General features: G+C 30.7%; 1 protein-coding gene and 1 long non-coding RNA gene across 2 annotated transcripts; one reads left to right on the forward strand and one right to left on the reverse strand.

Annotated features, from left to right (window-relative positions):
* Positions 1-6,037: 6,037 nt before the first annotated feature.
* On the forward strand, positions 6,038-7,870 carry LOC149232407 (cytochrome P450 76T24-like). Its single transcript, XM_089379401.1, has 2 exons — positions 6,038-7,003; positions 7,132-7,870. The coding sequence occupies exons 1-2, from the start codon at positions 6,116-6,118 to the stop codon at positions 7,771-7,773; spliced, it is 1,530 nt and encodes a 509-aa protein (XP_089235527.1). The 5' UTR covers positions 6,038-6,115; the 3' UTR covers positions 7,774-7,870.
* Positions 7,871-12,954: 5,084 nt separating this feature from the next.
* LOC149232408 (uncharacterized) lies at positions 12,955-14,273 on the reverse strand. The gene is made up of 2 exons (XR_016247535.1): positions 13,575-14,273; positions 12,955-13,202 (listed from the first exon to the last, which is right to left on the reverse strand). It is a non-coding gene; the product is annotated as an uncharacterized LOC149232408 (long non-coding RNA).
* Positions 14,274-21,268: the final 6,995 nt, after the last annotated feature.

Here is a 21,268-nt window from a genome sequence, read left to right on the forward strand (position 1 = left end):
TTCAAAGGGAACACCTTACGACATAACTAAAATAAAGAAAAGAAACACTAGGATGTTTCCTTAAGACAACAAAATTAACCATTCCATAGTACAAATGAATTGGTAGGTGACCAACATGAGAAAGAGAGCACTTATAAGTAGGTGAATCTCCCACTAGAATAAACCATGCACAATGTAAAAGAGTTGTGGAAAGGAACTGAATTTGTGGGGAATATACCTGAAGCCTACATTGGTAGTGGGAAGGGTTGAAACGGGGAGATCAACCCAAGATCCAAAGTACCTCACTCTCTAACAGGATTTTCTTTCCCTCATTAATAAATTGATGAAATTCAACATTCACTTGCTTGGACAACAACAAGATGAAAGTGGAAACCAAGTGAGGAGAGCTTGGTCCTTCCATTCAAATATTTCTATCAAAAAAATAGAATAAATATTGAGCTCATAGAAAGCTTCTAGATTGGCTTTAGATCCAACTAAAATCACTCCCACAAAGTAGAGAATGGCGTCTTCACATTCCAATTTCAACTAGAAAATATTCTCCCTATGCATTGGAACTGCCAACGCCATCAATGGCGGCCTCTAAAGCATGTTGTGAATTCATTGAACATTAAAAGTTGAATGAACCCACAATCCCCTTGACATGGTTTCCAAGTTTCCAATTTAAAAGTTGAGTAAATTTGAATAGTGTGAGAAGGTGTCTCGTGATATGCCTCCTTCCATATCTTTGTGAAGAAGAAACTAGCAACCATTAAGGGCCTCCCTTTGTTCATCCCTAAACACCCCCATCGGGGATATAAGAAGTAATCACTACATATATACATACAGATGAAATGTTAAAAAAATTATATTAGGTATAAACATTTTTAAATTTAATATTAATGTTGTATTTTAGTGTATATTAACAAAAAAAATTCATTTTGGTTATTTTTTTGAAATGCCAAAGAAAAAATAATATAATCATGTAATGTTTAAGATTAAATTTGACTTAAAAATAAATTTCATTTAGTAACCTAGGATAAGAATTTCACATTTGTTGTTTTTTTAATTGAGGAAAACCAATTTTGAGAATGTTAACCACCTTTCGTCTCATTCATACATACTTTTTATAAGGTATTCGAAAAAATGTTTACATATAAATCTCAAAAATAAATCATTATGAAATCTCCCTAATTCCCCTCCTAATAATTAGTTGAAAAGGAAAAAATAAAAATAAAAGGTTCTTGAAATATTCTTATCTTTCCTCCCTACCAATTCTACTAGTAGTTAGTTGAAGAATGTAACTTCATCAAATATTCCTAGCCCTCTTACTACTAATGAGTCTTGTCAACAAAATTATAATTTCCATCAAAATGAATGAGGCATCATCCATGCTTATCTTTGCTCCTAATTGTTGGACTTGGCAGCACTCCTCGTGTGTTTCGTGACATGTGATTGATCACCTTCAAGGATACGTTAACTCTGGAAATGTGTCTATTTACTAATACTTGTGAGATTTGGTGTAATGAAAATCATGATCCCAACAATTGTTATCAAATCCAAAGGTCTCGAGTTCCAAAAACCCTTGGTTCGAGCTGATTTCTGGAGTTGGCAGCGCTCCCCATGTGTTTCGCAACATGTACTTGACCTCCTCTCGAGGATCTGTTAACTCTGGAAATGTATTTGTTTACCAATACTTGCAGGTTATGGTGTAATGACAATTGTGATCCAAACACTAGTCTCTATCCTTTCATAAATTTCTCAAATCCAACATAATGCAAATTGATATAACCACCTTTGGTCTACACAACACTTTGTTTTCTACCTCACATAACAATGAAAATAGCTTGCTTCTTAAGATTTGGAAAGGTGGTTTACTAATCACAAAGAAATTAATTGTATGTCACAAATATTAGACATATGAATAAAGAGATTTACACCTAATTCTAGAAAATAAATAATTCATCAAGAATAAAAATCATAAACCAAAAGTATATTCATTTTCTTTATTTTGAAATACACATCGAATCATAACATAGATAATTTTAATACTGGAAATTTAAATAACTATACATCTATCTTCTTGCAAATCTCTATAAAAAAATAATAAAACCTATTATTCTAAAAACGCATGGCCAAAAAAGTGATGTCTTACTAAGTTATAATGCCCTCTAGCTTACTGACATAGTTCCTCATAACATTTAGCTCCTCTCAACTTACCTAATCCTTTCCTTTTTTCCAATTATATAGAGAAATGTTGATCTCTTTAAAAAAAATGTTAAATTCCTTAATAGAAATGCATTAAAATGCTAAATTTATTACTAATTAAAATTACAACATCAACATTTAATCTACCATGTTTTCAGATCTTAGAGACCCACCCCATTCTGTACCAAACCAAATTCCTTCTCGATGTTCTTTCTCATTTAACATGGTATACGATGGTGTTTTTAGTGTATAAAGAGACCAACGTGTCTCTATATAATGGGAATAAAGGAATGGATTAGGTAGGTTGAGAGGAGTTAAATGGATTAGGTATGTTGAGAGGAGCTAAATCATATAAGTAACTATGTAGGCAAGTTAGAAGGCATTATAACTTGGCAAGAAATCACTTAAGTTAGAAGGCATTACAACTTGGTAAGAAGTCACTCTTTTCGCCTATGTGCTTTTAGAATAATAGGTTTTAGTATTCTTGAAGAGATTAGCAAGAAGATAGTTGTATACTTATTTAAATTTATAGTATTAAAATTATCTTAACTATGATTCTATGTGTATTTTGAGATAAAGAAAATGAACATATTGGTTGTTTTTATGATGTGTATACTTGATAAATTATTTAATTTTTAAAATTAGGTGTAAAATATTTCTATTCCTAAGTTACATATTTGGGAGGGATAATTAATTTCTTTGTAATTAATGAACCTCTCTCCAAATCTTAGGAAGCAATTTATTTTCATTGTTGCGTGAGGTCAAAAACAAAGTGTTGTGTAAATCAAAGGTTGTTGTATCAATTTGCATTAAATTTTATTTGACCAATTGATGAAAAGGTTGTTGTATCAATTTGCATTAAATTTTATTTGACCAATTGATGAAAAAGGACAGAGACTAGAAAGGACAAACATGGACCATGCTTCGTTCATTTTGATAGAAATTTTAGTGTTATTGACCAGACTTATTTGTAGTAATACGGTTAAAAGAAATTAATGAAACTACATTTTTTGAATTAACTGCTAATAACAATGTGAGGAGGAAGGATACGAATATTTCATTAATTTTTACTTATTTATCTCTCTTTTGTCAACTAATTACAAATAGGAAAAACATGGGAGAAATGTTGTGAAGGTCTATTTTTGGGATCCCAACAGAACCTCTTCTATTGGCATATTAAGAACCTCTTTAGGAAAGTTGTACTGGAAAGAAATGTAAAAAAACCCCTTTGGGAAAGTTGTATTTGAAAGAAATGAAAGCAAAGACGAGTTTCTCCTCCACCTGATTTAATCAACACGTGGATGATGGCATGGGGCCCATGGATGTTGTCATTCTTTGATAGTGTGTTCCTTTAGGAAAAATCAATCAACCAGCACCTACCCATGTGCATTAGTCTTGGCATCGCATGTGTTGTTAATATTGGCTATGTCTTATTTTCATTTAGATAGTCATGTAATTGCATGTACTCACCACTGTTTTGTTTTGTTATTATGTTATGGGAATTTATGCTTAATTTTTGTGTTTGGATTAATTATAGTCATGTTGCTATATGGACTATCAAATTGTTTGTTTATTTATTTTTTTTTCTAGTTTCTTATTACACAGGACAAGCTAAGATAAGATTGTTGTTTTATACTTTGTATGCATTGTAAATATTTTCAAAATTACTGTGAACTTAATTATTTTTTATAAATAAATAACTATTTAAATAATTGTGATATTAATTATTTATTCAGATCTCACTTAATATAAATTCTTTAACATTATTTAAAATTAAATATATTAATTATTACAGTTGATAATTTATTTAAAAATAAATTCATGTTCAAAATACAATGATAGTTTTTATAATATAATTTTAAAATTTGACAATAATTTTTAAAACAATATTTATTTTTGAATATGTAATTTTAATTTAATTATCAATGATTATTAAGTGGATAATATAGATTTAACCTCCATGGAATACTCAAGGATTTTCTTAGTAGTATAGAAAAATCAAAGATTGGATTTGTCTCCAAAGTCGTTATTCACTTTTTTCTCTTTTAATTAAATTTATTATTATAAAAAAAATGTCATACTACCCAGTACCATATGAAATGAATGATGGTTTTTTGAGCATTTGATATTGGGAAACCATGATATAGTAACAAAGTCTATTTACAAATTAAGAATCTTCATGATAATGTGAAGTAAACCTCCATAGTTAATAATCTTATTCCATGTTTTTTTAAATGTATATATGCTTAACTCATATACTAAATATTTATAATAATAATTTAGTTAGTTTTATGATTTTTAAAATTTGACAACCTAAGATACATCATAAAGAAGCGTTTGATATTTATTATGTAGTATTTATTAACATCTATCAACCATTTAATTTATATAACTATACTATTATTACAATTATTTTTAATAAAATAAATTACACATCTACTAAAAATATACATCCCTATTTCTAATTTTACATTAACTCTAAAAGTTCAAAACAAAAATAAGTAGTCTTTCTTCCCCTGTAACTTGTTTACATATTTATTATTAATTTACTACAACTCATTTCATGTTAGTTTTCACATGCATATTATAAATATAATTGTTTATTTTTATATTTATTTAATTATATATTTATTAATTTTAAATTATAATATAAATGGTAATATAAAAATATTTAATCATTTAAATATTATTATTTTTAATGGTATATTTATTAGTTTTAATTGTAATTTAATTAATTTTAAAAATATATATTAATTGAGGTTATTTGGGTTTGTTGGACTAAATGGTTTTTTTTTTCCACCCAAGTTCAAATTTCTACCAGTTACATGATAAACTATAATACATATAAATCTTATTGTATTGACTTTAAACCTTGTGAACTCTTAAAAGAGTATATTTATGACTTAATTTAATACCAAGAATCTCACTTCATGATATCAACCACCTCACTCTAAAATTCAAACTGAAAAAAAAAAGGTTAAAAATAAAAAATAAAAAATAATTAAATTATATTCTCAAATAAATATTGATTAAATTATATATTATTAAATTTTAAATAATTCTATAAAATCTGAAACTTATATTTATTATACATAATATTTTGTTGTTTTTATTAAAATTTCAACTGCCACAAGCCTCGTGAACATTTATCCAAATAAAAATCTACCCTTTACTAACCACTAACTTGTTTTTCTTGAATATCAATAATGAATGAGTAAGCAGGTAAAAGAAAATTGTCCACCACTGTGTGCAGGCGGTGCCTGCGCCATTCTTACGACCTCACATAAGTATCAATGTCAAATCAGCAACTTGTTTACATAAAGTTTCAGCCGCCCGACAAATTTTATTATTTTGTTATACAAACATGTCAAGGTCAGTACCTAAGATTTTGATTTATATTAATTTTTTGTTTTGATTTTGATAATATACCTCTTAAAAAAGAGAATAACTAAATTACTTCTGATGGCATATCTATAAAAGGATAGAACAATCATATTAAGCGATCTAAAAAAATCTATAGAACATTGAAATTTACCCAATCTTGTGATGAAATTAAAAAATAAAAAATAGAACATTGAAATTAAAAAATAAAAAGTACTGAATAACGTGGGTTACAGGGATTAAACAAGAAATTCAAATTATATGGACAAATGCTCTGGATAGAAAGATTTGATAAATGATATATAAAGATATGGACAAATGAAATCCCATTAATGATATACAAAGATATGGACAAATGAAATTCCATATAAAGACATATAAATATCAAAGATATGGACAAATGAAATTCCATATAAAGACATATAATTTATAGCGATGCTCTATGTGACGTATGTAATAATAACAAGTTACATATATGGATTTCCTTTCGTTATATTAATCGTCTTCTTCTCTATAGGAAGCCTGTGACTGGTCTGGTCAATTGAACCCTATGGATTTTGGAGGGTTGTTTTGGTATTCTGTGCTTCTGGGAAGCACTGTTATCACATTCTTGCTTTTCGATGTGTGGAGGAAGGCGTACTACAGGCTTCCGCCAGGTCCTGCGGGATGGCCGATTGTGGGAAATCTGCCGCAGGTGGGTAACAAGCCCCACGAATCCTTTTTCCACCTTGCCAACAAATATGGGCCGATCATGAGCCTCTCTCTCGGAATGAAAACCACAGTGGTGGTCTCCTCTTCCGCCATGGCAAAGGAGGTTCTCAAGACCCATGACCACATATTGTCTGGCCGGATCTTGACACAGGCAGGCAAGGCTCTTTCCCACTACAAGACCTCCATAGTCTTTAGCCAATATGGATCCCACTGGCGCATGCTCAGACGTGTATCCATTAACGAACTCTTTTCTGTGAAGAGGCTGGAAGCTCTACTACATCTCAGAAGAGATCAAGTAAATCGAATGATTCATCAGATTTTTGAAGATACCGTGAAGGGAAAGCGTGTGGATATTGGACACACAGCCTTCCAGTCCTCTTTTAATCTGTTAGGAAAAATGGTGTTTGGAAAAGATGTGTTGGATCCTCAGTTGGGTACTCAAGAGTTGAAATATGCCCTTTCTAAAGTGATGGTTCTTTATGCAACTCCCAATGTGGCAGACTTTTTCCCCTGCCTTCAGTTCTTAGATCCCCAGCGCGTGTACCGTAATACGAACTTCTATTTCAGAAAGGTGTATGACGTTATCGACAAATTCATAGAAGATCGCCTGGTTACGAGATCAGAGGAAAGTAGGGACAGAAGTTATAGTGAAAAGGATCTGCTGGACGTTCTTCTGGACATGACAAGCAACGAATTTACTGTCGACCATATGAGAGGCTACTTAGTTGTAAGCCTATTTTTTGTTTATTGGTTCTTGTTTAGCTGGTTCTAGCACAGCTCCTTTTCGTGTCCTCTTTTTCGGGTATGTATTTCGTGTCCTCTTTCTATCTGATGTTTAGTTCCATTTTGGTGCAGGACATATTTGGGGCCGGGAGTGACACCACCGCAACGACAATAGAATGGGCGATGACAGAACTCATCCGCCATCCCCAAAAGATGAAACGAGTCCAAGCCGAACTAGATGAGGTAGTGGGGCGTGAACGAATGGTGGAAGAAAGTGACGCAGAGCGTCTCCCTTATCTCCGTGCAGTGATCAAGGAAGTGTTTCGATTGCACCCGCCGGCTCCTTTTCTGATCCCTCACAGAGCCGATAACCGTTGTGAGATTGCGGGATTCGTGATACCGAAGCACGCTCAAATAATAGTCAACGTGTGGGCAATCGGAAGGGACCCTTCGATCTGGAAGGAGCCCTTGAATTTTATGCCGGAGAGATTTCTTGATACGGAGATGAGTAGTGTGGAGTACAGGGGACAAAACTTCGAGCTGATTCCGTTCGGGGCAGGGCGGAGAATGTGCGTGGGGCTTCCGTTGGCCAGTCGGATGGTCAATCTGCTGTTGGCGTCGCTCCTCCATCCATTTGAGTGGGCTCTTCCCCGAGGCATGAGTGCCGAGCAAGTGGACATGAGCGACAGGTTTGGGCTCACACTGGCCAAGGCGGTACCGCTGGAAGCGATTCCAACGCCACGCCTACCTTCGGAAATGTATTTGTTAGATTAAACTAGAAAGGAATTGGCTCTGGAGCAGCTCTTTCCTCAGCATAGCTTCTATCGTTTTGATGACTTTAATTGTATGTGGTAATGAACTTCTGCATCCATTCGATTGGTTGTTCTGTCATGATTTTCTGTGGTAATGAACTTTTCTATGAACTTTTCTATAGATGTGTGGTGTTTATTTTTTTTTATGAGATTTTAGGTTAACATCTCACAAAAAGAATGGAAAAGAGTTGCAAATGGGTTTACGAAAAAATAAACTAGTACAAAGGATATTTTAAGAAGGGTTTATATGGAAAATATTTTATTAATAAGCAAATTATTTTTCATTCAAATTAAAGCTTACTTTAATGAACTAGTACAAAGGATATTTTAAGAAGGGTTTATATGGACAATATTTTATTAATAAGCAAATTATTTTTCATTCAAATTAAAGCTTACTTTAATGTTGTTGCGTCATAAATAGGTTTGTCCAAAAATAAACTAGACAAAATTTTAATAATAAGCAAATATTTTTAGTTAAAACTTACTTTAATGTTGTTGCAAGCAAATATTTTTAGTTAAAACTTACTTTACTGTTGTTGCATTCAAATATCATGTACAATTTTATTATTAGAAAGACAAAAAATGATTCTACCATTAAATGAAATTAATAGTCTTCCATAAAACAATGAAATCCATAGTCTTCCCTATATACATCCATTGACGCTATTAAGTATAAAACATAGATAGAAAATGGTACTTAAGTTTAAAACATAGATAGAATATGGTATTTATTGATATGTAGCAATTTCTATTACTTATTTGAAAATAAAAACTAAATATATTTTACTAAAATGTACACTTTTTAATAAAGTTAATATCAGTAAATTCAAAATTATTGTTATAATTATTGTTAAAATTTAATTATAGTTATAATGATTCATTAAAAATATATTTATTATTTGTATTTTTATATTTAAAAAATAAAAATAACATAAATTAAATGAATATATATAATTATTTTAAAATAAAATTAAAATAATGTAAGATATTGTTAAAGTTTTTAATGTAAGATATTGTTAAAGTTTTTTTTTTTTGATTAATTACACCCTAAATTAATGATCTAAATTTGTTAAAGTTTTTTTGGATTAATTACACACTAAATTAATGATCTAAATTTCAGACCATTTAATAAGATCTATCCTATTAAAACTTTATCAAAATCAATATAAATAAAAAAAAAATTCTAAAATCAAACAATGTTCCAAATTTCAAACCATCATCTATCCAAATTTTCTTTTATTACAATCAATATAAATCACAAGTGTCTAAAAACAAACCATGTAAAATATGTATATTTTTAACTAATTTTTCCGAATTAAAATTTACCCTTTATATTACTAATAAAAAAAGAATAGTGTACATAATTTCCATTTATAGATAACCCAAGCATAACATAAAAATCAAAAGATCATGAACGTCGCCAGAGCGGTAGTTACGCTACTCAAGTTATCAACATCAAGATACACTAACAGAAACCTTTCGCAGGTCATTTATGAAAACATAACACCACAGCAATGAGACATAACTTTTATGAAAACATAACACCAAAATTGGGTTGACCGAATCGCTCTTATCCAAGAATAAGAAACATACATTCTGCATAGCACCCAGCAGTGAGACATACAGGTCATTCTAAATACAAACGCCATTACTTCACTAAATCTTCAGCTGGATCGGTTTATAAGATCTCAGAATAGGCGTTCAGCATAAAACATGTCCTTACCCTATAAAACCAGTAGAAAATATCCGCAACGCACGCAGAACAGAAACTCGGAGGGCGTAGAACCCTGTTCAGGGAAAAAATATATTGCCAAAGAGCTTTCTCACGCATGGAGACAATTAGTACAGCACAGGCTCCAAAAGGGAGACTTCATTTTGTTATTTAGAATAAATTGTTAATAAACTATTTATAAGGTTTTGAAATTAATTTCAATCATTTTTTATAATATTTAAATAATCAAAATAATTTATGCCATTTTTATTTCTATTTTTTAATAAATTAAAAGAAATTTAAATTTTTATATTTTAATTGCACTCATATTTATTCTATGAAAATTTTATTTCTATTAAAAAGAAATTTTAAATTTTTATATTCATATTTTAATTACACTCATATTTATTCTATAAAAATTTTAATTTATTCATAACTAGCACAATCATATTAATAAATGTGGTTGATATAGGACAAAACATCATTTTCCATCATTTATATGATAATCAGTTTTCAGCAGTTTACAATCATATTAATAAATGTGGTTGATATAGGACAAAACATCATTTTCCATCATTTATATGATAATCAGTTTTCAGCAGTTTTTGTAAATGAGACCAAACTAAATCAGTTTTTGTAAATGAGACCAATCAAGTTTGGTTCCAACAAATCAATAGAGATTGTAATAATATTTTAAAATAAGTATTACCATACAACATCAAAAGATTGTGAGGCAAATTCCTCGTTTCCAAAAAAAACTCTATGTCTAAAAACTTAAAACCAATGTCTATGTTCATAAATTCCAAAGAAGGGTGAATTCAATTAATTTTTAAAAATTATGTTGAAAGAATACACATTTAAGAAAAACTTAAAAACAAGAGATGGTTAGATTTAATTTAAAAGAAACAATGGAGAGGAAACTACCAAGTATCTAGAATGTGTCGTGATTTGATCTATTAAAGGGAAAACCTTATGAGGATACATAAGGATTTGAGGGTTTGTAGTAGCAACAATGTGAAGTGTGACATTGCTTTCCTCCATTGCAATAGAACATAACAATTTTCTAGCTTTCCATCATATGGTTTCCACTATATGAGAAGGCCCAATCATCAAGCCAAGGCTCATTGGGAGGAATAGATCAAATCTCCACTATATGAGAAGGCCCAATCATCAAGCCAAGGCTCAATGGGAGGAATAGATCAAATCTCTAAATGAAATTAGACTAAGTTTTACACTAAGTTGAAAAGAAGCAGAGCATTTTATATGGGAGGAATAGATCAAATCTCTAAATGAAATTAGACTAAGTTTTACACTAAGTTGAAAAGAAGCAGAGCATTTTATTATTAAAAAATTATTATTATAATGGATGAGTTGATCTAAGGGGTGGAAGAATAGAAGCGACAGAAGACAAGCTGCTTTTCATCATATGGTTTCCACTATACAAGAAGGCCCAATCATCAAGCCAAGGCTCAATGGGAGGAATAGATCAAATCTCTAAATGAAATATGGTTTCCACTATACAAGAAGGCCCAATCATCAAGCCAAGGCTCAATGGGAGGAATAGATCAAATCTCTAAATGAAATTAGACTAAGTTTTACACTAAGTTGAAAAGAAGCAGAGCATTTTATTATTAAAAAATTATTTTAGACTAAGTTTTACACTAAGTTGAAAAGAAGCAGAGCATTTTATTATTAAAAAATTATTATTATAATGGATGAGTTGATCTAAGGGGTGGAAGAGTTTTACACTAAGTTGAAAAGAAGCAGAGCATTTTATTATTAAAAAATTATTATTATAATGGATGAGTTGATCTAAGGGGTGGAAGAATAGAAGCGACAGAAGACAACGGAGTTGTTGCGTTAACAAATGGCCAAACAGATAATATTTAAAGAATATTCCCTTAACATGAAAACTTGTGTATTGTTTTAATAAAAATTCAAAAAACCCCAAATTTAATTTCAATATAGACCACTTCACTCCAAAACTAATTTGTTCTGAAATCTTGTGCATTGTTTTAATAAAAATTCAAAAAACCACAAAAATCTTGTGCATTGTTTTAATAAAAATTCAAAAAACCACAAATTTAATTTCAATATAGACCACTTCTACTCCAAAAGTGATTTGTTCAAAGTATTTCTAGTTTGTTTAACTTTTTTTATATTTTTCATCCCTAAAAACACTATAGTAATTGATATAGTGTTGGCAAACTATTTCCCATAATCTTATAAATATAAAATTTGTGATTAAACAAAGATCAACTTACCGCTCTTTTTAAATATTAATAATAATCTTTATTTGAGCTCTTTTTAAATATTAATAATAATCTTTCCATGTGAATCTCCTTAACAAAAATGCTACGCTGGAGGAGGGATCGGTGTACCCATTCATATGTACTCTTTCCGTAGAAATAACAAGAGGGCTGCAGAGGCAGCAAGTCCCTGCCACCTTAATTAATTTTTGAAATAACAGAAAATAAAATTTGTTTAATTAATTTTTGAAATAACAGAAAATAAAATTTGCTTACAATGCAAGACTGCAGTAGTGCAATAGACTAGCTGTTGTAAACGGTTGTTAAACAATAGCCAATAGCATGTAAGAGTTCAGATTTGAGTTTGCTTTGCTTACAATGCAAGACTGTAGTAGTGCAATAGACTAGCTGTTGTAAACGGTTGTTAAACAATAGCCAATAGCATGTAAGAGTTCAGATTTGAGTTTGCTTTGCTTACAAAGCAAGACTGTAGTAGTGCAATAGACTAGCTGTTGTAAAGCAACAACGGTTGTTAAACAATAGCATGTAAGAGTTCAGATTTGAGTTTGCTTTACTTCATAGTTTACTTAAGATAAAAAAACTTTAAAAATAACATTAAAAATAACTTTAAAAATAACACATCTGGGATAGCAGGTTTGCAAGTTTGCAATTAGCATGTAAGATTTGAGATTTGAGTTCGCTTTACTTCATAATTAGCATGTAAGATTTGAGATTTGAGTTCGCTTTACTTCATAATTAGCATGTAAGATTTGAGATTTGAGTTCGCTTTACTTCATAGTTTACCGAGATAAAAATTGATAATATTTCATATACAGAAAAACTGTAAATAGAAAAAAGCATTAAAAATAATAATACCTCAAGGAATAACAACATGGGACAGTAGGTTTGCCATCATTAGATCTACATAATGTTCAACAACGTGCATGCTTGGTTAATATTATAGCACAATCACTGAACTGGTATTTACAACTTTGAAGGCATACATTTATGGCCAACAATATTGGTTTATGTTTCGTTTTGTTTCGTAAAGTTTCTTGCAGGAAATTACTTGCTTCGGTTTATGTTTCGTTTTGTTTCGTAAAGTTTCTTGCAGGAAGTTACTTGCTTTAAGAATAAATTTTGAAGTTTGATATTGAACTTATGAATAAAGTTTGAAGTTAGCTATTGAACTTATGGAAGGATTACATCATACGAACTTACTGGTTTTGCAAATGCATAATAATAATAGATATAGACATAGCCTCATCAAAAATTACCTGGTAAAAGAGGAACCTGCACCACCCATCGCAAAGGCATGATAAGCACCCGTTTAGTCACCGAGCAAGTCATTATAATCTTCAAAGAAGAATTATGACCAAAAGGCGGAGCCTGAGGATGAACCTAAATCGAGGCAAGAATTCTTCTGGCGACCTGGAAATGAAAGGAAAACAATAAGTGTTAGTTTGGTGAGAAAAATAGTATATAAGTAAGACACAGTGATATTTGTTTTCAAGCTAAATAAAATATCTAAAAAAATTCCAATTGAGCCATTAAAGTGAGGAGGAGCTTCCACCAACTTCTACTAGTATATTGAAATACTTAGTGAGATTAACAAGAAAGAAACCAGTCTCCATAATGGCAGTGTAGAGAACAAATGACAGAGTTAAAATGAAGCTAGTTGCAGAGCTAGCGTAGCTCTATCCAAAAGAAAGGGAAATGAATGACTATTGAATAGGCAGACGGGTAGTCATTACAACATTGAATAAGCAGTGAGAATGGAGGCAAATGCAGTAGTTGATATACTTGTAGATTCAGTGGATAACCCGACAATGGATGATCTATATTCTGTGTCGGGTGACCAAGTAAAATAAACAATGTGGCCAGACGTAGCATTCGTTCATTCAACAGCAGAATAGGTAGACACACCACCAAAGATGAAGGCAGAAAAAGAGCGAATTTCCCGTGAACCATAACCAAAAAAAAGAGGGTCAAATGCACTCTCTCGCTCTCGATCGTCTATAGGTATTGATATGTTGGTATCTCATCTTGTGATTATCAAATAGCTTGTTTATATAGGAATATGCATCCTCATTTCCACCACTATTTTCTTTGACTCATATAAGCACTTTGCCTTCATTCTCAAGTAGCAGGAAATCAAGTAGCACTTTCCCTTCTTTGTCAAGTAGCAGAAAATCAGGTAGCAGGAAATCTAGTCATGCCACGGGGAGAGAAATTTGGGACTGCTGCCTTAGCAGTCCTCCTTCCTCCTTTTTAACTGAAGATAATGCTTCTGGCAGTCCTCCTTCCTCCTTTTTAACAGAAAATAATGCTTCTCGCATAGAGTCTTCGCCTCTGCTACAAGCTCTTGAACAAGCTATAAAACTAAAAGGGACGCTACAGATTTGGACCAAAAATTTGAGAGCAAACAGTTTTGTGCGAGATATAATCAAGCCAGACTTTGGTACGCTCTGATACAGCATTTGGTGATGAAGAGAATCAATTGTGTGCGGGATATAATGAAGCAAGACTTTGGTAGGCTCTAATACAGGATTTGGTGACCAAGAGAATGTGAAGTGAAGACAGGTAGAGTATGCTGTCATGTGAAGTGAAGACAAGTGGAGTATGGTGTCTAAACATGTGTAGGCCATGTGTAAGTGGAGTATGGTGTCTAAACATGTGTGAGCCATGTGTAAACCTTTTAAACATGAAGATATGTGTTTAAAGAGATACTCTTAATTGGTATAAACATAAAATGTTTGCTAACTAATGTTAGCATTAGTTAAGAGAAACTAAAATCCCAGTGAGATTTTTGTATCAATAGACATTTACGTCTAAGTTTTAGTACGTATTGCCTCGATATGAGGCCAAATAAGACCTTCAGGTTGTTGGCCAAATAAGACCTCCAAGTTGTTGTATTGGTTGAAATAATGAAAGGATGAAGCTCATAGGCAAATGAAAAAGTCTTTTATGAGATATAAATCGAAAACATTAAGTTAAATTGAGTTAGATTACTTTGGTTTTTGTGCAGGGAATAATGCAAAACTGAAAACCGATTACTAGAGTCCCTCCCAGCCCTTTGGCCAGGGACTAATAATAATATTGAGAAATAATTACTTAACTCTTTTAAGGTTCCCTCCAAGAGAACAATAAGTTTAAAGAAAAGTTGGCCATCTTTTCACATGTTACTCCTTATAATATTATGGCTAAGGAATGGTCAATTATTACATAGCTATGTTTTTTTATATGTGAATAATATGTTTAAAGAAAGACTATTTACCTCTTCTTCATCCTTCCTTTTATACACATGTGGCATTATTCCTTAAAATGAAAATAATATTATGGCTAAGGAATGGTAAATTATTACATAGCTATGTTTTCTTATATGTGAATAATATGTTTAAAGAAAGACTATTTACCTCTTCTTCATCCTTCCCTCTTATACACATGTGACATTATTCCTTAAAATGAAAATCTTATAGTTGTATAGTGTATCTATAAAGGATAATATGGAATATTAGAGATATCGTCAAAAGAAAATTTAATACACCCTCATAAAAAAATATACTCACTTGAAAAAATAGGTTTTTATAAATATCTTCAAACCACATCATTTCATATAAGGAAATTTTAAATCTTTAGTTCTTTTTAAAAATCAAACTATATTTCAATTATTTTCACGTTATTATAAATATTAATAAAAGCAAAAAATACCCACCTTAACCAAAAATGTATATACTTGTTTTTCATTAGCTTATTTTATAACTTTATTTTAATTTTATATTATCAAATTTTAATTTACACATCCAAATAATCTCATTTTTCATATTACTATTTTGCAAATTTATTATTAATTAATCTTATATATATACTAGTTTAACTATATAAAATAAAAGTTAAAAATGTCTATAAGCATAAACATCAATCTCTTTTAAAGGTATAAACATTTATTTTATTATAGATATCAAATTTATAAAATAAAAAATTTCATAAGAATTAACTAAATTATAACTTTATGAATATTATTATTATTATAAACACATATAACAATATTCTTAATCGTGGAAATTAACCTCAAATTTATTATGGAGACTCTTAATCTCTAAATAGACTTTGTTACAAATTCATGATGCCACAACAGTGGCTCAAGAATGCTTACACTCATAAAAACAATATATCAAAATGCCTTCATAATGCAATTAGACATTTTATATGAGATGAAAAATCAAGTATTTCATTTGTGGTTGAATTACTATAACATAGAAATCAATGCACATCGTCAATATTTATTTTTCTTACATTGAAAAATGCTCAATGTTAATCTAATTACCTTCAAATTAATATACACCATACATCTAGTTACATTGAATCGGAAATCAACGTCTTCACTAAAATAAATGCAACTAATGCAAGCAATCAAATAGGATGATAAATCAACATCTACACTAAAATCAATGCATCTATTGCAAACAATCAAATATGATTATACCTCAACATCTACACTGAAATCTATAAGCAACCAAATCGGATTAGAAATCAACATCTACATGAAAATTAATGCATCTAGTGTTAGCAATGAAATAGGATTAGGAATCAAGATCTACACTGAAATCAATGCACCTAATGCAAGCAATCAAACATGATTAGAAATTAACATCTAAGTTAATGAAATCAATGCATCTAATGCAAACAATTTTCTTCCATTTCTCTCCCTCATCCATCTATATCTATCTCCCCTTATTTTTTCTCTATTTCAACCCTCCAAACATACACACTCTCTCTCTTCATATCTATCTATCTCTTCCTCCCTGCATCTATCTCTCCCTTCTTCCCTCTCCCCCCCTTCCATCTATATCTCTACATCTCCCTATGTATACCCTTCCTTGCCTCTCTATATCACCCCACAAACATACACATTGTTTCACCATGTCTATCAATATCTCCCTCCCTCTCCCTCACCCTCTCCATCTCCCTTTTTCTTCTCCTTCTCTCCCTCTGACTCCCCTTCTATCTCTCTTCACTCCTACTCTCCTCTCGTCCTCTCTCTCTCCATCTCCCTTGTCACTCCCTCTCTCTCTCCACCTTTATCTCTCTATGTCTTTCTTCTTACCTCCCCCTCTCTTCCCCTCCATCTCCATCTCTCTTTGTCCCTCCCTCTCAAGTCCTCTCTCTCTTCCTTCATCTCTCTCCTTTTATCCACCATCCTCTTTATCTTCCCCTCATCTCTCTCTCTCTCTCTCTCTCCTCCAACTTTGTCACTGTTTTTTACCTCCCTCTCTCGTTCTCTATATCTCTCCTTCTTTGTCTTTCTATCTCACCTCCAAACATACACACTCTCCTCCATCTCTCCCTTACCACTCCATCTTTCTCTCTCTATATGTATTTCTTCTTCCCTCTCTATCTTTTACTCCAACTCCATCTCTCTCCCCCTCTCTTTCTCCTCCTCTCCCTCTCTCTGTCTTTGTATCCCACCTCTCTTTCTCCTCCTCTCTCTCTCTCTCTCTCTCTCCATCTTTGTATCTCCCGTCTCTCTCTTATCCTTCTCTCCCTCTCTCTCCTCTCCTTATCTCTTTCTTCACTCCTCCTCTTCTCTCTCCCTCACTTTATCTCCACTTTTCCCTTGTCACTCCCACTATGTCTCCACCTCTATCACTCTAGCTCTTTTTTCTTCCCTCCTATATATTATTATTATGCAATTTTAAGGTCACGACCAAGCGAGACACCAAATTGGTGTATGAGACCCCTTGTTTATGGGACAAGGGACCCACCTTCGCACAGTTATTTGACTGCTAAGTCTACGAAGGCATACATACTCTACCTCCCTCTGGTTTTGAACATGTGACCTCTTGGGAGGAAACACATGCTCTTAACCATTAGGCCGACTCAAACTGTATATTTGGAGCTAATATACATCCTAATATATTAATATATATTATAATATAGCAAATTTTATACTATATTAATTTAAAATTAATAAATTTAATAATATTAATATTAAAATATATTAATATTAAATTTTTAATATTATATCAGATTTCATAATTTAATATTAATAGTAATATTATTTTTTTTAATATTAATGTTAGATTTAATAAGATTTCTACATGACATGATAATAAAAATTATAATAAAATTTAGAATTTTAATGTGGTATTTAAACTTTAATTTTAATTTGGAATTTTAAAGTGGGAAGAAATTTTGTGGAAGATAAATTTATGATCCATTCAAATTCAAGGTATATGATAAGGTATATTTTGAGCACAGATAGATATACTTATACTTTGTCCCCATATTGGGTTGTAGAATGGCCTATCAGCTGAATAACATAAAATCATAAAAAAATTCTAATGTTGTTCATAACCTAGATACACTTGAATTCTCATTTTTAATAAAATAATATCATATCAACTTAGTTATATTATTAATGGATTAAATTTTAGATATTTACTAATTTTAAAATCTAAATTATGGGATACTCTATCTTAAGTTTTTTCCTTATCCCATAGACTGAATTGATATGTCTGTAGTGATGATATCATTACTAATCTGAAGCCTATAGTGGGTTCATCAATAGCCTATAATAGATCTAGTAATATATATGAGATCCTATTTTCTTCATTGTTTATTCAAGAGTGATATGTGTTTTCGGGGTGAAGTAATGATGAGGGAACAAGAGGTTTGAAAACAAAATTTACATAGGCTTGCTCAAGCTTAATAGCTCAATTGAGCCCCTAGTTAAGCACGTAAATGGCTCACTCTTTGAATTTAAAATTCAAGCGCTTGATCGAGCGTTTAGCTTCTAAGGTCCTTAAAACCATAATTTTAGCACCCCTTTTGCATTTTTTTCTGCAACACCATTTTGTAACCTAGTGGACATAGGGGCAAATTTGTCCTTAGGTGGCAGAGTTGATCATGTTGGATTCATGAAGCAATTCCCTATCCTATTACATATGAGTTTGATCTTTTGGAATTCATATGATATTTTTTATTTAATTTATTTTAAACATAATGCTTGAAATATAAAGAACTAAAATATTTCAAAAAATACCACTATCTTCATTTACGAGTCATATTCAAAAGGGTACTATTGCTTTTCATTTTATCTAAATAGTTGAAAAAAACCTTTTTGGAAGTAAAATGCAATTGAACATAAAATATACACAACGAAAAAATTTCAAAAAATACTGCTATCTTCGTTTACATGTCATATTCAAAAGGGTACTCTTGCTTTTTCAATTTATCTAAATATTTGAAAAAACCTTTTGCCAACATGTGTTTGCAAAATGCATTTGAAATACTACTTCGCCAACTTTGAAAAATAATAAAAAAATATAATTTTACATAAATATATATATATATATATATATATATATATATATATATATATATATATATATATATATATATATATATATATATATATATATGAAAACCTTAGTTCTCTCTGGGTAGATCATGCCCATATATATATATATATATATATATATATATATATATATATATATATATATAGAAATTACACATTTTAGACTAAGCTATGATTCGTGAACACACACGCCTCTTAAGATGTGTGAAAATTTACAAGGACAAGTATTGCATTTAAAGGAAAATTGAGAGACTATATGACACTGAATTTTTTTTGCAAAAAATATCATTGAGACAACAACATAATTCTTGACATATTGTCTTTGTACTCAGAATCAAAATTCACAATGTTTATATGAATTTTGAGGGCTGCCAATTAAAATTCACAATGCTTATATGAATTTTAAAGACTTCAATTCGATTAAAAAAAAAATGAAATTTCATCACTACATTTCGTGCAAAAATGTAACATGTCTTCATGCCTTCTCTAAAGTTCAAAAGAGCACAAAAGGAATGGATTAATAAATCTAATAGAAACTACTCTTAGAGAAAAAGTGATAATAACATATTAAAGTATATGCATTTGCATTGAAAAGATTCTTACAAAGAAGTTGCAACGAAAAGATCTCACATACAAGAAATAAACGTATGGAATGATTTCTTACTTTTAAATTTATCATGGCTTGTATGATATATATATATAGAATATACATAATGTATGGTGTTTAATGTAACATTATATATTGATAAATACAAAAAAAAAAAAAAAAAAAGTAAGAAGGTTAGTGAATGTATAAAGATAAAGATAAAAGTAAAATACAAAATTAATATTTAATGTGAAAAATATTTTAGAGAAAAAATCACAATAAAGGAAAGATTTAATGGTAAAATTAATGAATAGTGAATTCCATAATTGATTGAAATTATTAGGATGTTTTTTAATGTCCCGAGTGATGTTAGAGAAGTGATGGGTTGCCTATGCAAGAATTTTAGTTCTGTGAAAAAAATTAATGTGTTTAAAGTTATTAGAGTGTTTTGTAATATTTGGTATTTTAAGTTATTTGAAAGTGTTTGCTATATGTTCATTAAGGCTAGCTTTGGAATACCTAGTAGTTTAGTTAGTATATATTATTTTATAGAAGCAAAAAAGTTAGTATGTTAGAGATAAAAATAATACGAGAGAAATAATGACAAAAATCATAACACTACATATAAACCATACACACTACAATAACTAAATTAACTAAAAATCAACCAACAATAAATCTATTATTATTTTTCAGTAACATTGGCTAGACCAAGTTAACCCTCTTGTCACTCTTGAAAAGTCATCAAACTTTTTATAAATTTCATCACATGTAATCCATGGTCATAGACCACCAAAACCATATGCCTTAAATCACCATTATAAATTTAGAAACTTTAACTTTTTCTCCAAGTAAAATTCACAATATCACAAAAATGGAATAACAATTTGAATGCCTACTATCCACTTTGTAACTCTGTGAAATGTTTTACTATTAAATTATAACATTGGGTAATGGTTTATTTTTTAAATGGTTACTTTTTAAAATGTTTTAGAATTAAATTATTATACCACTCCGTAAATTTTAGTAATGGTTTATATCAACCATTACCAACACATATGGAAAATCGATACCAACACGTCTATCTACGTTGCGTACTGGTCTGTCTCATGTGAAAGCTAAAGCTAGACACTCTAAAACGATTCCTTAGTACTCAGTGGGATTCGATATCAACACCTATGATGACATTGCATTATTGTTTAATCATTGTTTTACCTCGGGGATAAAGCTAAAGGTAGCCATATAAAATGTTCCGTGAAACTTGTCCAGTTTGATTTAATATTGGGTTGTCTTGAGAAGCACGTTATACATTTCACTTGAATGCTACCTAGTGCCCTCCATTTTCAGTACCAAAAAAGTGACAAAGTCGGCACCCTAGTTGTTATATGTTTAAACCGCTCTAGCCAAGCTCTGTAAAGCTCCAAAAGAGGTTCAATGAAAATGATTTTGATGCTTGGTTACCTTTCTTGTAAGCTAATTTTACTTAGATGTTTCAAATTCATATTGCATTAAAGAAGAAGGATAATGAGGCAGAGGAATTGCTTAGAT

This window comes from Pinus tabuliformis, chromosome J (genome assembly GCF_031772625.1).
Source record: "Pinus tabuliformis cultivar Carrire ecotype Pingquan chromosome J, CPIR1, whole genome shotgun sequence".
NCBI lineage: Eukaryota > Viridiplantae > Streptophyta > Pinopsida > Pinales > Pinaceae > Pinus > Pinus tabuliformis.